Source organism: Molothrus aeneus, chromosome 5 (assembly GCF_037042795.1).
Source record: "Molothrus aeneus isolate 106 chromosome 5, BPBGC_Maene_1.0, whole genome shotgun sequence".
NCBI classification, from domain to species: domain Eukaryota; kingdom Metazoa; phylum Chordata; class Aves; order Passeriformes; family Icteridae; genus Molothrus; species Molothrus aeneus.
Genome location: NC_089650.1, coordinates 18916755 through 18933742, shown reverse-complemented (window position 1 = coordinate 18933742; position 16988 = coordinate 18916755). Strand labels below are relative to the sequence as shown.

At 38.7% G+C, this 16988-nt stretch overlaps 1 protein-coding gene across 1 annotated transcript; it reads right to left on the bottom strand.

The window, feature by feature from the left end:
- Nucleotides 1-1178: 1178 nt before the first annotated feature.
- NCF4 (neutrophil cytosolic factor 4) lies at nucleotides 1179-11907 on the bottom strand. The gene is made up of 10 exons (XM_066550302.1): nucleotides 11817-11907; nucleotides 9818-9902; nucleotides 8516-8669; nucleotides 8139-8209; nucleotides 6605-6732; nucleotides 5567-5624; nucleotides 3898-3996; nucleotides 3026-3156; nucleotides 2867-2932; nucleotides 1179-2092 (listed from the first exon to the last, which is right to left on the bottom strand). The coding sequence occupies exons 1-10, from the start codon at nucleotides 11846-11848 to the stop codon at nucleotides 1864-1866; spliced, it is 1053 nt and encodes a 350-aa protein (XP_066406399.1). The 5' UTR covers nucleotides 11849-11907; the 3' UTR covers nucleotides 1179-1863.
- Between the last annotated feature and the right edge of the window lie 5081 nt (nucleotides 11908-16988).

Genomic DNA, 16988 nt, shown 5'->3' with positions numbered 1-16988 from the left:
AGACAATCTTCATGGCAGGGATCTCTCTGGACTTTTGTTTGTACATCTGTATTGGGGGAGAGTGAACTACCTTTATCTCTGTAACTCTTTAGTAATATTTCTAAGTTTTACCCATTTCAACAACAATTAATAATAAACTATAAGTACTGTAGTACATAAAGAAAACAAGAAAACTGGTGAGAGTAGTTGATCTGAAGTTAACCTACATCCAAGGCAGCCTAATCTTTTAATCCAACCATAAAGCAGCCCAGAAGCCTTCAGAAATAAACCTTAGGAAAGTTAGGCAGCCATAAGGGAGAAACATGCTCAGGTTTGTGTTCTCAGGGATAAACTATGGGGGCTTATATGAGTCCCCAGATACAGAATATAACTGGCAGAGACCTGCACTGCTACTCCTCCTCTCAATCCTCATGGTACTGACCAAAACCACAGGCAGCAGACTTATTCTCTTATCAGAACTGCATCAATAAACAAGCAAAAAAAATCCAAAAAACCCCTATCATGTGAATAAGGGAAACATGCAAAGCAAGAAAAAGAAAATGGATAATATCTGGGGTAACTGTGTGTGAGAAGGTGTCCATATAAAACCTGCAGACAGTTAGGGGAATATGTAACTTGGCTGGATGGGAAGGATTTATTTTGCATTGCAGTTTAAAGGGGGATCATCCTGCCCTGATTTTCAAAGGCCAGTGTGTGTTTATGTTCTTCCAGCACCCTTATAAAAGAGGACAGTTGCTCCCTAGCAGACATTTTTCCTCCCTTTCCATTCTCATTGAAAATGTTCCTCCATTTTGAGAGAGACATGCTGGTTGGCATGAGTTGCTGGTTACATCACAGGATCCAATTGTCACTGAAAATCTCTGAGTGCCACTTGCTCTGTTGAACTCCAGGAACAAGTAACAAAGAATCCTGCACACCAGAAACTTTGCAGTCCATACCTGCCATTAGGCTTCAAACTTACAATGCATTTTCTTACGTATCACATGTAATATCACATTGCTGTTACTTCATCTCCTTTCTAAACTGCATTGCTACAATGCCTCTGAAGTAGGAAGTTACATTTTGTAATATTTTAATAAAATAATGTCAAGAAGCCGATCCCCCCCAAAAAACCACTTTTAAATAAAAATTGACAAACTAATATTTAACTTTATTCATTGAAGAATCTGATACAGTAATTTCTTGTTAGTTCTACTTTGAATGCAGTGTCAGAAAGCAGAAGATAGAGAAGAGAATGCTGTTTGAGTAGGATATCCTACACATTTTCCTAGAACATGAAAATAAGTAGATTGTACAGTTATATAAAGGTCTAAAAGGAAGACCACAGGTGTACTAGGTTTGATTCACAGAATTCAATATACTGGTCAGTGGAAAAGAAGAAAGCTAAGATGGGCTGAAACTTCTTCACTGAAATCCAAAAAAGTTTTATTGATCCTCTGAGGACAAACTCTGAACACCCAGTCAGACTCCAATGGCCCACAAACCTTCAGATCAGCAAATGAAGAGAAATTTATGGGAGTCTAGAGAAAAAACAAAAGCTTATGAAGACATTCTGGACAAATAACTAGTCTTGGGAGTAAGAACAGAAACTAGAGCAGGTCCAAGGGCTCAGGAGACCTCTTTTGCAGGCTGACACTGACTTGCTTTGTAAACACGGCCCATGATTTTATTTCTCTATTACTCACTTTCTCTGGTCTCTATGTAGATGTCTGTATTGCAGATGTGTGCTAAAAAGCTGAAGAAGTTAACTAAGTACAGATTTTACACTGAAAGGTAATATATCACTAAAAATTACTCATTTCAGGGACACTTCAAAGACATTTTGAAGGAAACTGCCTGCAGAGAGGGATATCTATATAGCACTTACATCTCCCCTACTGTTTGAGTAGCACCTGTTCCTGGACTAGTGTTGTAGACACCCAAGTCATCTTTGTGAGTGATGTGCAGCTTCCAAGGGAAGAAGTGCTTCTCAGAGGGACTTCTTCTGCTCTGAGACACCATGAGTTCAACATCCTGATCGGAGAGCAAGCGGATCAGGTCACCTTCAGGATCCCGGTAATTCAAAACAATGTCTTCTTGGTTAAACTCCTGCCTGGGAGAAAAGAAATGGATTGATCCCAAGAAATCAAGGAATGCCTGGGAGGTGCTACATGATGAATAATATACTGACAATCTAATTAATTTTAATAAAAGTCACACAAACCCTTGGGTATCTTGGCTTTCTTGATGCAGCAGTACTAGAAATCATATAGCCACATTCATGCTGTGTTGTGTTTAAGCTAAGAAATCTACCAGAACCAAGAACCATTTCCAGTAACACCACATAAATGGCACAATTAATCTGTGTGTTTTATAGAACTACCATGCAAAAGAGCTGACTGTGGTTACCACCCACTTTTGCCTACTTATTTTTGCTCTTTCTGAGGAGTGTAAGAATATTAGAACAGGTGTTCTATTACCAGTATTTACTAATATTTAATGTTCTAAATTGTTGATGTTCAACACCAGATTAATCTAGTTTAACAAGTGTTAGAAGGCCGTGTCCTACATCATGAAGAAATGTACTAGACAAAAGATGCTTTTATGGGGGTATGGCTCTTGTCATAGTACAAGAAATGGAAATTTCTACCCATCACAATTGAGTCAGAAGTGTGTGTCATTCCTTACTCATTGACAATCCCAGAAAGGACTAGTGTCTGCACAGATGACCCTAGGCCAAGTCAAAGTGTAACTTCTTCAAGACACTTGAAAAGTATTTCATACGTAAAACATGGAGCTGACCAAGTAGAATGTGGAAAATCTCAAACCAGAATGAACTTGACAAATGTTTAAGCATCAAATATACAGCCAAGTGCTTGCATTGTACCTCATCAATTCCATTAGATCTTTGAATGATGGAATGCTGCTCAGATCCTCTTCCACTGAGATATCCCTGTATTTAGAACACATATACTCATTACATATCATGACAAGAGAATTGTTGGTGTTTCTTCATCAGCAAACTTGAAGGCTATTTTGTTACTACCTGATGGTGCTCACAGTCTCATCATAGTAATAACAGCGAACTTTATTAACTGTGTCTTCCTGCTGTGGTAAATCTTTTATTATCTTCACAAAAGCACATGGGAAAATCCCAGTGGCACCATCAGCAGTTCCCTGGAATGATAGGAAATGTTAGAATCAAGAAAACCATGCCATTTTGGCCACATGCAATAAGTTCTGGAATTCGATTAATTTACATAGAAACAACAGTAAGAATTTTTCCACTATAATCAAGAAAAGAAATTCTATGGAAGTGACCTGATGGCATCCCTACAAAAAGGTTATACAATTACACAGTCAAATACCAGGCAGGGGAGTGAAACAGTGTGTAAAAAATGCAAGTCAGATGGCTAGAAAGGAAGGCTGTGGTGTTTGAGCAAGCAGAGATATCATATCAGCAAACATACAGTATGTTCCCCTCATCCTTTTTTCAGAGCACTGCTGCATTACCCAAGTTCTCCCTAATCAGGCTGACGTGTGTTGTGGTATGAAGCATGAAGCATACATCAACTCACCCTGAGGCCAGAAACCAATTAATCGCTGAAATGGAGTTTCCATCTCCTTTCTGTGGCCTTTCTGTGTTCTAATCACTTCCAAAGAATTTAAAAACATTCCAGCAGAAGCAAATGCAAATGAAAACTGAAGTCTGGAGGGCAAAACATTTGTAAGCTAAAAACCATCAAGGAACCAAACAATTACTAATTTGGAATCAGGGATTTAGTTTTGACAATAAGACCTGATTATGATACAGTTTCTCCTTGAAAGGAAGAGGCAAGTCACAAGGATCAGAAGAGCCCTTTCTACTCATATATTTCAAGGTATGCTAATAATTCAGTACTGCTATTGCAGTCTTACCTCCAACCAGTCTTTGTTTATTTTGCTGAGAAGATAGATCAAATCACCCTTCTTGAATCTGAGTTCCAGTTTATTGGTTCCAGGAAAATCAAACAGTGCCTATGGAAAGTAATAACCTCAAAATTATTAATTCACAGAATTACAAAAGCAAATCTTTCTGTTGTGTTCTTGAGGAGAAAGCATAAAGCAGCAAGACAGTGTGCACTTTGTCATCACATATGTATTTCTGGGATAAGGTCACATATATTTGACCGTAGTCTGCAGTTCTCACAATCTCTTCTCCTACTCAGCACACACAAAACTGCTTTGAAGAAGCAGTGAAAGCAGTAGGATAAACATGACCCTGAGAGAGCTACATAAAAGGATTCTTAAAGTGACAGAACACTGAGCACCAGAAAGATCAATATACATAAGCTGAAAATACTTAAGAGCAAGTAAGACAACAGAGCTAAAGCCAATTGACAGCTTGAAATCCTGAGAACTGAAAAAATATAATATTTCTCATTGCAGCCTTACAGCTTTTAGATTTGCTGCAAAATATCACAAAGAGCCTTTAAAAATTGCAGAAATGTTGTGTCTTAATTTAAGGGTAACTAACTGTTGCTTTTACATCTAGCTTTCAGGTCTGGATGCTGAACTGAGAGATGTGGGAAAGCTTGGGAAATTGACGTGTTGTTGAAATGGAGTTTAGATGCCCTCTTCAGGAAAAAAAAAAAAAAAAAAGGAGGCAAATACATGCTTATCACCCTAACAAAAGGTTAGAGAGTTAAAGTGGCTGTGTTATCAAAAATACACATCTCTCCTATTGTCCTTAGAGAAACATGGTCATTTAAATGGTCCTAGAGGAGCAAAAATGAAAAGGTGCTCTTTATTCTGTGTTGCAATTGCTCTTTTGATCTTGTTTATGCCAAGAGTTCTCTTAATAAAAAACAAACAAAACAATGCTATTGTTATGCTAGTGTCTACTTATTAGCCCTTTCAAAAGCCTTTTTTCACCTATTGAAAAGTTCTGGTAGGTATATTCAATACTAATAAATTAATAGATAAAACCCAAGAGATATGACTGTTCCAAGACCTATCACTCTCTGTGTAAAGAACAAAAGCAACAAAACTCAAAGCAGATGCCTGGGGATTTTAATCTTATATGGCAAATCACATGTTTCAGGAAGCAAAAACCTGCTCGGACAAATACTGGTTACAAAGCAGTCTCATGTGCTTAATACTGAGAAAATATACCACAAAAGACAAGAGTATGGGCATTTCTGTTACAGAAAATACATTTATGTTACAGAAAATACAAAAATAAGATGCCTCCCCTGCAAAGCCTTTAAACATATGCTGAAGACACTGAGGCTGAAGCTTATGCCTGTTTTAGATTTAACTTATGGGTAGCACTATGCAAATGTGGACCATTTGGCAGTAAACTGTACGTGTCTCAGTTTTGAATCTCCTGTCACTCTGATTTCACCATAGACCTTCTTATTACTCAAGAGATGAGGAACAGGACACCTCTTTCCATCCTTTGTTTCATTCCCTGTTGTTAAAATCAATTGTTTCTTTCACTTTCTTCCCCCAAGCTCTAATTGAAAATGGCAACCTGATGGATGAGGTACCACAGTAAACCGGAGTTTAATCTCCTGTCCTGTGACACATTGTGCAGAGTACTCACCTCAGCCCGTGGAGCTGCGGTGCGATCAAAAACAGGCACTTGATCTGAAACACTCTTACTGCAAAGAAATGAGACAACAGGGAGGAAAACATCCTTCTAAGTCATTAAAAATGCTACACAATCAGTAGTGCAGTGTCTGTGTTTTTACTTTTTAAGGGGCATGTAAGCCATAGACCACCAGAGAAACTGCATGAGAATCTGTGTGCAGCACTGAAGTAAATAAATATGGATGCAATGACACTGCCCTAGTTCTCTCAGTTTCAGTGCAGAGCAGCAGCAATCTGATGGTGTCTGCTCCTGAGAACAGATGGAATTTTCAATACAGTCAGTATTCTGGACCTCTCTTCCATAGCACTGCTCAGTCCCCCTACTCTGCTTTCTGGGCATCATTGTTTCTAGCATTTATGGCATTTAGTTCAAACTCTGCCATCATATACTCATGCAGTTTTTGCACTGTTTGAGGCAGGTGAAAAGGAAGCGAGCCCATCTTTGGAATGCTGAAAGGAGAATTAATTTATCTGAAGGGTAATGAAATATGACGTCTACTTAGCAGTTCTCCAAAGGGGTGTCAATGCTGCTATGTAGGACAGGCCTCTGTTTAGACAAAGGATGGGAACAAATTAAGTATTCAGTTTCATTTAGTGCCTGAACCAGATCTCACTGAATTCTGTGCCAAAACTCACACTGACTTCAGTGGTGCAAGCCTATGTCCTTAAGCTTGGCCTGTATATTCTGCACATTATAATAGAGATTACCATTAAAGAAATATGGGCAGATAGAGCTGGACAGTATTTTTAAAAAGGCAAATACTCTCATTTTGGAATTTTCCTTTAATGCAAGTACCACATCCACTTAAAAAATCTGAGATAACTGAAAACAAGAAACAGTCTGTGTTCACTCCATCACAAAGACCCTCATATTAGGGATTCATGGATTCACTTGGAAAACACAGTGGTGATCCTCATCTCTCTCTCTCCCCAAAACTGGACAGCGTCTCTTACATCAAGCAATGCTGAAAAAAACATGTCAATCACTTACACTCGGCGTGTCCGTGGGCGAAGCCGTCTCAGTCTGTGAGGCACCTGCTCGCCATCAAAGGTTGAGTGGTAGAAGAACAGCCGAACGTCCTCATCCATCAACACCCAAGCAGGGAGGCAGAGCAGGTTCTGTGCCAAGAGCAAGCAGGAAGCAGAGTGTAACAGTGGGAGAGACCAATTCTCTATTTATTTACATGTTACAAATATGCCTCTCTGACCTACAGGATCATGAAGGATATTCATTACTGCCAGAAAGCTCCCTCCTCTCTTTTCTCACTCAGCAGGACACAGCTGAACAGCTGACAGTCTTTCCTCTTTGCTCCTGGAGTTGGCCAATGTATTGCTTCACACTTTTTGTACCTGATTTACTGCAGAACTAAATTGCTCTTTGTTTTTCTTTTCGGAACATGAATGACTGTGGAAAGAAGGCAGTCTTAAGTAGTGGAAATCTTGGCCAGTGCTTCAGACTTTTACTGATTTGAAGTTCAGGTCTTCAGTTAACCTGCACACAAAGAATATCTCTCCTTGATGCATGCTGCATCTTCACTGTAATTCAGGTACTCTCAGAAGCCCACCTGTCCTGATTCTGGCTGTGAGAGAGTCAGTTTTCTTCTTAATAGCTGGTACAGTGCTGTGTGTTGGATTTAGCACAAGAATGATGTCGATAACACACAGATGTTTTAGTTGTTTCTAACTACCGGCTTACTTAGTCTAAGCCAACAGCTTTTCTGGTTCCCAAGTCCTGCCAGTGAGGAGCTGCACAAGAAGTCAGGAGGGAGCATGGCCAGAAGAGCCGGTCCATGGGATATTCCATGGAGAGCCATCCAAAGGGATATTCCATGCCATAGAACATCATGCCCAGTATGTAACTGGAGGGAGCTGCCCAGGAGCCACTGATCACTGCTCAGTGCACTGGCTGGCCATTGGTCAGCAGGTGGTGAGCAATTGTATGGTGCATCATTTGTTTGTTTTCTTCTTTAGTTTTATTTCTTTGTATTTTTGGTTACCTCCCCTCTAATTACAATTATTTATTAGTATTATATTTTACTTTATTTCAATTATTAAACTGTTCTTATCTCAACCCGTGGGTTTTACCATTTCCCAGTTGTTCTCTTCTCCCCATTCCATTAGGGAAGGAGGGAGTGAGCAAGAGGCTGCGTGGCACTTGATGGTGGGTGGGGTAAAGCACAACCCACCCACCATTCTCCTAATCCCTTGGATGCAGACACCAACTCTGTATTCATGCAGCACCTGGAGAGTCACCATTTCCTCACACATCTTGGGGGGTTTTGGTAAGGATGTCTATCTGTATATGAAGACCCTTTGTGAACTGCATACTCCAGCAGACACCACAGTCTGAACAATCTGGGGAAGAGGACTTCAGGTTGTACCACAGTGTGGGCACTGTGTCTTCAGGAAAGCAGAACAGAGAAGCAGATACTTAGAACCCAAAAAGTACTGTCTACCTTAGCTGATTTCAATGGCTAAGTATCTGCAGTGATCACTGCATTCTTTACTTTAAAATTAAGTTTTACCTTCATGTAGACATTTAAGATAGGAATCCTGTTCTCAGCAATTTCCTTTTTGGCACCAACAAAAACTTTTCCTGGAAAATATAAAACCTGTAACAGTTATTGAAGAAAAAAAAGCAAAAAAGAGGCTGTCAGAGAAATGAAGCAGTCAGGAGGAAGTAGAAGCTGAAAAAAAATTTACATCTTTTCTAAAGGATTTTAGGTTTCTAAATGAACATTACTACAAGTGAAGGGGCTGTCAATGGAACATGACTTCTCTGGCATCCACAGCCAGGAATTAGTTCCTTGTCACAACTACTTCTCTCATTGCATTCCTCCTTCAGGCAGCCTGAAGCTGAGAAAGCTGCTAATTGTGCAAAGGTTTGGTACTGACAGCTTACCTGGCAGTACAGGGAGTGTGCAGGTAAATGGGCTGTTATTGCTCTCTGGCCCATATCTCTCCTCTAGTTTGGTGTGCAGGGCATAGAACTCACGATAGCGCCGGAAAATCAGGTATCTGCCACCACCTTTAAGCTTTACTTCAATGACAAACATCTGAAACAGAGAAGAGGGATTCCGGATGGTGTTCATACTTATAAATACTCACCAACTGAATGTGAGGAATAAAATAGGAACATAAGATCTGTGCTCCATTAGTGGGAATATCCTCTTAGGAGCAGAGAGGAAAGCAAGCCTTCAGTTAAGCATCTGCCAATTCGGGAACTAGGATATAACAAGGTATTTGTGTGGGTCCATCTTGCATATGAGGCATGTCCCTATGGCTGCTTTATATTATATGATCTTAAAAGGAAACATGAAATTACTAAATTCAACTTTATGCTTGCACACTTTGCCTCAGTGACAAGCAAAATACATTACGAAGACAAACACAAATATTTTACAATAAGATGCCTTGGACATCTAAATCTGAAGACAGACTGACATTTAAATGAATTGATTTTCAGAATTGAAGGCATTCATACTTCTTTTTTGACTTTAATGTACACAGTTGCAGAAATTATTGTCTGACCTCCTTCAACCACTATTTTATTTTTCTTTTGACAAAATTGCTTTGCTCTAAGGGAACCCAAAATTTCCACGCACTGACCTCTGAGTCACATTGCAGCCAGATCCTTCAAAAAACATAAAAACAGAGCAACCAAACATCACTCTATTCCAGAGAAAAACCTGAATTCTGCAGTGGGAAGTGTTTTAAGAGCAATGTCTCCAGCAGAAGTCAGACTGAGATAGGCATATTCAAACCTTCAGAAAATCTTAGTGCCTTTCCCAACTATTCCCATCCTGTGTGCTCTTTCGTGTCTTAATATGCTTCTTTCTGTGAAGATGGGAGCATCCTAACTTGCCAGTACCATGGAATAATGAAGCAAGACTCTCCCTTTCTACCCTCTGAGTTATTTTCCCACTATCTTCACCAATCATACAGCACTCCAACAGGAAACAAATCAATTAGGAAAAATTATGATGTTAGAGGATATCTCCTACATTTCATTCAGAAAATAAATTTTTAGACTGAATCTGGGATAACTATACTCCATTCCTGAAAAATAAAGCACTGAGAAATCTTCCACATGGAACTACTCACACCAAAAAGCAATTACACCAGATTAAGTGCATTTTGCTTCCCACAACCAAACCAGTCACTGGTGAAGGCATGTAGAGGCAGGATAAATCTCCCTTCTTACATAGTAATTAGTAAAGCCTTTCTTCTCTTCAATATCTGCAATATTAGCTGAAACAGGTACATCATCTGGAAGCTGGTCAAAATCACTGTGAAGCAAGAACAGAAGATTTAGGTTACTCATATTGGTAATAGCCTTTGAGATGTCCTATGCCACACAGAGCAAAGATAGGCAATATCACATTTTCTAATATGAAAACCAAGATATTAGAAACTCATGGTGTCAGTCTCTTCCTCTGGAGGTCTGATCTTGAGATGTCAAATTTCAATAAATTCAGCATAAATCAGTCACCATTGAGAAGATTCATTATGCCTGAAAAATACCCCTCTCATTCCTAGGCTTGCTCAAGGAACAGGACTACAAAACAAATACTTGAACTGCTAAGCTTTTCCTGATAAATGTGATCAGCTGTGGATGCATTCTTAATCCTTCCTTAATCTAGGAGATTTACAGAAAGAACTCTGCATCAGTGGATCCTATTCTAAGGAGATCATTACACATCATGATTTATGCTGCTATTATTACTGCATTACTGTAGAATATAGGAAACAGTTTTGAGAAAAGAGCTTGTTATGCAAGGTGCTGTAGAAACTGACAGCACAAAACTAAATCCTAAAAACTTTATACTCTGTGCAAGATGCATAAAATATACCACATACATATAAGAAAAGAAACAACAGGATAAGCACAAACAGAAAAAGAACAAAGAAACAAAAGCATAGTATTTTTCTATATGAAAACTATTGGTGCCTACACCAGCTGTCAAAATGTTGTAAAATTTTCTTGATGACATCACAATAAAGCAAACTCTTGAAGAGGCTTGGAAAAATAAGGCTAGGCTATCAAATATTTGGAGAGAGACCTCCCAGTCACAGCAGGTAAGGTTCATCACAGAATATTTGGAGTTGGAAGGGACTAACTTTCAAAGATCATCAAGTACAACTCTTAATGAATGGCCTGCACGGGGATAGAACCTACGACCTTGGCATTTATCCCCCAGTCTCAGCAGATAACCTGAAGCACAAAGATACTTGTTTGAAAATGTCAAAAGTGTGTGAAGGAACTCATGTTAGTAGGCAAGGTTAGAATAAGCTTTGCAGATCCTAGAAAGAATTGGATTTGAAGTGAGAAGGAAGAATCTCTGCTGGAACAGGGATTACTAACAAGCAGCCATATGACCACTCAGTCATGTTACTAGTCTATACTGCCCACACTACAAAAAAGCATGGATTGGCAGATGCTTTTTCCTCTATGACCTTCTCCTTGGTGCAACAATTTTGACAAGCAGCAGACAAATTCACCTTTGCTTCAGTCTTATAACTCAGTGTTGTCAGAGGGGTATTTATATTAACACCTGAGTAAAAAGCATCTAGAATGAGGAAAATAGAATAATAAATGAGATAAAGAGAGACTTCTAAAAGGATCATCTAAAAAATCCCAAGCTGACAAAATGTTAAATATTCTGATAGTACAAAACCAAAAACTGGTAGCTGTCTCAGTTTATTCTGCTAGGAGAATATCCCAACCAGGGGCTTCCACAAGGCGTAGCCCATTTGAAATGCTGAAGCAATGATGCAACATCTTGCAATAGTTTGCTGTACAAGGAAAATGCCATGAATCAGCACCACCCACAATACTGTAAATACTACCCCTTACTGTGAAGAAGGATGTGGTTATGGAGAGCAAGAGATATAATTAGTCATATCACAAACACTCATCACAAACTCCAGTAAAAGGGAAACTTGTTTTGCAGCTATAAAGAGGACAATGACCCACTATGTCCTAGGTTGTGAATATTCCCCACAAAAAGAAGAAAGTCCTCTCCAGCAAAAGAAATGGTCTGCTTGACCCTAAGCAGCCTAATAGTGTGGAAGTTACACACTGTTCTGATAACAAGAAGCCTTTTAGAATCACCAAAGATGTTTGCATCCAAATTAACCAAACAGATCAGGAGTTACATGAGGCTTGTGGGGAGGCAGGAGCAAGCTATATAACCCATTACCTCTTTTCTCGCAGCTGTCGGGGAAGAGACATTGTTCTTCTTAAATCCAGATGACTAAGATCTATTCCTCTACTTCTTGGGCACTTCCTGGTTTAATAGGATGAACACGAAGTCAAAGTAATTCTCCTGCAGGAAACAAGACTCCTTTGCAAGGCCTCAGAGATCTTTTTTTAATGTTTCAATGTCAGACGATTTCTGCTGTACCTCCCCACCCCCATGGGTTTGAGGAAGTACCAGGGGGAAACAGTAATAAAGAGACACTGCTCTGTGATGTCTGTCATGTCTCAAAACTGCCACAATTGAGAAACTGAAAGCCCAAGAAAAAGCAGAAACTATGAGCCACATATTCCATTGTCCACCCTCCACCAAAATATTTGCCTCTGTTGAAAGCCAGTATGACAGGGCACAGCAAAGACTCTTTTGCCTCAGCTAAAATGTCCCCATATATACCTCTACATTAATATTTGTAAACTAGGATGAATACTTCTGATCCCTTCTTGAGGCTCTGTGATTCCCAAGGATCTTCCTTTTCACAGACCAAGAGCCAGGAGGTGGAGCTAAAGAATAAATTTTAAAATGGGAGCAGAATGTATCATCAGAAAAATCAGCCTTGTCAAACACCAGGGCATCAGGCACAGATGAGATTTGAAGGATGGATCAATGAAAGTAAGACAGGAGTCCTTTAAAGGCCAGAGATTTTTTTTGGCTTCATGTGCACAAAACAACCCACATTTGCCACATACAAAGACAAGGTAACGGCTTGCCCTGGCTTTTACTCAAACTGTAGTGACAAAGCATTTATATAACATCAGTTGACAATCTTTCAGGAAGAAAGTGATGAGGAAACCATGATTTCTTAACAATATGGCTAAGTTGTAACACAGCTTATCTGCCTTTTAGTCAAAAACTGTTATGTGCATCCTTGCCTCTCCATTTCAGTCTTTGATTCTCTGCCATTTTTGTGTTCAATACATATTTGCCTCCTTCTCCTCCTTCCGCTGCCAAGAACAAAAATTCCCATCTGAATGGAGCAAAAATCATCCAGCATCCTTCAAAATAAAACTCTATTTACAACTGTAATCATCAGCCTTGAGAGTAACTGCATTGCATTGCATTTTAATGAAGTAAATCCTTCACCCAGCTCCTTTCCATGGCACCATAATAGAATTTGAGAGGGGATATAGTGTCTCTTGATCAGAAGGGACCAGGAGAACAAAATTCTGAACTGTATTTTCTGAGTGATCTGCTACTCTGCTACATATCATAGCTTTGACAAGAAAATCATAGAAAGGGTATCCTAATTTTTTTTCAAATGTCCTGAAAGATAATCTAGATACAATGCAGGTACAGCTTTTAATAGACAGAGGATATGGCACAATGCAAAAATACATGTTCATTGTTTATCTAGGAATGTGGCTTCTTGAAAACAAGTTGACAGAAACTCTTAGACAGATTGTCTATGCAAATGTTCTGCTGTAAGATGAGTAAATCAAACTGAAAGCAGCTCAATTCCACTACTCTCCACTAGACATTACAGCTAGGAATAATACTAACCTGACAGAATAATGCTAAACCTACTAAGAATGTTTATGATTCTGCAGTATTTTCTTGTTCTGCACTCAACCAGAAAAAAGCCTTGCTTTTCTTACAAAAGGCAGATTTCTACCTCAGATAAGTGGATAGCTGATTTGTTAGAAGGATCACCAAGGTTGTGAGACTAAGATTGGAAACACTGCTTTGCCATGTTCTTCTGTGCCAAATCAGTGCCTCAACTACCACATGCTTTCTTTCCATTTCTACTATTGTGCTACTATAGTAGAAATAATACCCCTATTATTTGGGCTGAGAAAATAGGCTGTCTAATCAAATACACATGCTTTCTCTGTTCAAATAATTATTTCATGAATGAAATAAGTATCCATTACAAAACTGATATCCTAACAGTACCTATGTCAAGAGATATGCCTGCACTAGGAAAGTACCCAATTTCATCATCTGGCATGGCCAGCTCTCAGTTTTGAGAAAACCCATCCACACACTATGGCTGGCATGGTCATTGTGGTGCTGTGCACCAACCCAAATACACATGCAAGAGAAGAGAAAGCAGGAATTCATCCAAGTGCAAGGAATACAAAACAAAAATTGGTTCATTAAAGGAGACTACTAAGAGAATCCGCAGATGACTGAATCATGACCATATGCTGCCACCGCTATATGCCTCTTCACAGTTCACAATCTTCTCTATTATTTTGGACATGCCTGTGAGCTGTGAAACTGTGGCCTTCTGTCCAATGCACCTGTTGTTAGAAAACACATGTACAAGGATACACAGCACCCTGGAAATCTGACAGTATCAGCTAGAACCAAACAACCAAAGCAAGTGAGGAATTTTAGTGAGAAATAGGAATGCAGTCCCAAATCACTAGAGATACATGAACCACCAATAAAAGGTAAACCAAAAAATGTAGAAGAAATACTCAGCTGAATCAAGTTTGGGTGACAGCACTACATACCATGTCTGCTAGGGCAGCAGCAACTGTATCATTTTGTATATCTCTATGGAATAATGGCTTCTTTCTGATGCACCTGATCTTACAAAAGTGCTATGCAGTTATGCTCAATCACCAGCCATAGAATAAATCTTTTAAGTGATAGGAGAAAGTGAACAAGAATAATATGGTTAAAAGATTCTGATCTCATCACAGATTTATCTGCAAAGGAAGTAACATTTAGCCATAACTGCAAGGAAGCTGAACATCAAATACAAACACACATGGCAGAGTTGGCTTTCAAGATACTTTCACTCAACCTACTGTTTTCAAAGGATATGTGGAATATTTCTTTCTGTAGCATACACATCATTAGCAGTTGGATGCCTTGACTCCTGTGGTTGAGACTGAGCTACAACTGTAATAACACTGATTTGGGAAGTGTTTGGGGATCTTTTCCATTTTCCTTTAATAATACTTGTACAGACCACCAGCTTTACGGAATGCTTTAATAGACTTTTACAATACTTATTTTCAAATACAGCCATGTATAAACTAGCAATTATTTTTATTATAGCACATGAATAATTAATTACAGTTCTGTAAAATTTCTGGACAAAAGTTACATTTGATAAGCTATTAATGGCCCTGTAATATTTGGAGCACTTTTGCAGGTAGTGCTACAAAATCCTTAGGAGGCAGTTGGCACAATGGAAACTAATAAGACTGTTTCTTTCCTATATGCTTTCAGGACAGTTGAAAAAAAAATTAAAAAAAATAAAAATGCTGAAGTTGTTCTATCTTTCTGAACTTGAAACTTTAAAAAAAAAAAAGAGGGCATAAGTTGAGCTAATTGGTTTTGTATTCTTAATTTGATAATGGTTCAATTAATAGTGTCTGGATGTATGGATATTCTCCCTGTCATGCATTATGTTGGGATTTAAAAAGTCACAGGAGTATGGATTGATAGAATTTAGAAATGTTCTTTGAATTAAATCTAGACAGTGTTTCCATGATTGCTTTTTTAGGGTGAAAAGTAGCTAGTAGGTATTTGCAGAAAAAGACTCTTTTCATGCCCTGCTGATATAAACACAACTGAATAATCCATCTTGGACTGAAGAAATTTAAAGGTCAGCATCTACCACTATTCCTGACAGTGAATTTAATGGTGTCTTTTCCAGAATAAATTATTACTCAACATGGAAGAGGTTTACAGTACCAAATCTTAAGGAAAGAGCAGCATTTTTTAAAATTACATTTTTCTCAGAATATCAAACTAAATCATATACCTGAATCCTGGCTTTTTCACCTCTTGAGCAAAATAAGGATTTCAGGGAAAAAAAACCAAAACAACAAACCAAAAAGTGATGTTTTTCTTTTGACATTATCAGCTATTTTGGAAACATGCAACCAACAGTACCATTCTGAGGTTTGATAGTTCATGATTCAATAGGCAGATCTCTCCAGCTTTTCTTATGCAGAGCAATATCACAAGCAGTATTATGATCTTCCTCTCAGTGGAAAACAATTCTTCTTTTAAAATAAACCTGCTTCCTTTGAAAAATATACAGGGTTTCTTCCTGATGGAATAGAATCACTAAGAATGGAAGAGTTGAACATGTTCATGTCCTTCGTGAACAATGGACATTTTGTTCTTGCAGAGCTCAGGTGGATATTTGATACCCAGGACTAGACAAAGTGAGAAAAATGGAAGCTCAGAAACAACAAGAGAACATTTCTTCATCCACATCATATATGACTTCCTGGATAAAAGAGGTAAATAAGGAAGAAATAGGGCAGAGCTTGTCACTGCTATTGTGCATGACAGATGTGGGCTGGAGGTGGAGCCCTGTGCTCCAGTCAACTTCTCCAATGTCAAAATCTGGTAACTCGCCATTGCAGACAAAGAAGCAGGAAAGTTCCATTCAAACACTCCTGAGAGAGTTATGCCTACAACCATCCCTCCAGAACTTTAAAATCTACTTTTGGTGCACAGCAGCAGTGCACCTTTTTGGCAGGATGGTTTTTGTAAGTCTCCTAATCATCTTGAGAATCAAAAATTTGTGTAAGTGATTGCTACTCAAGGCAAAAAAAAATCTGCTTCATCTATTTCACAAGTTCAAAAGACCTGTTAAAGTTACTCAAAAAAAATTTCACTGAACTTCCCCAAATGGCAAAACAGGGTTGGGATTTGCTAAAATTTGTACAGTGATGCATTCAAATCAGCCTACACTGTTCCTAACAGTTTAATTTCCCTATCCATTTGAAGAAATCCTGAGACCAAATTCCTTTTTACCTTATTAAGGAACTTTAGATAAGTGCCTGTAGTTAAGTGAAGTTCTCTGAAAAGTGAAGAGAGACAGGCACCACTGGCCAGTAAATAAGACCTCAAGTGGGCCAATTCTCCCCATAAAGGTTTTATCTGTCTCCTAGGAATATACATGAATTATGAAATGACTATATTCCCAGTTTTGTCGCCTCAGGTTTCTAAAGGTAAGGTAATAAATCTGTCCCTTGCTGTGGACCTAGTTATTACTGGTACAAAGGTACCTTCTCATGGGGGACTCAGCTATATTTGGATATGCACTTTTACACTGGTATAATTGTCTTTACCCTAGGGGAGTTGTACTACTTAAGATACACTGATATAGTCAAAGAAGCACAATTTTCTGGTGCAGAAAGA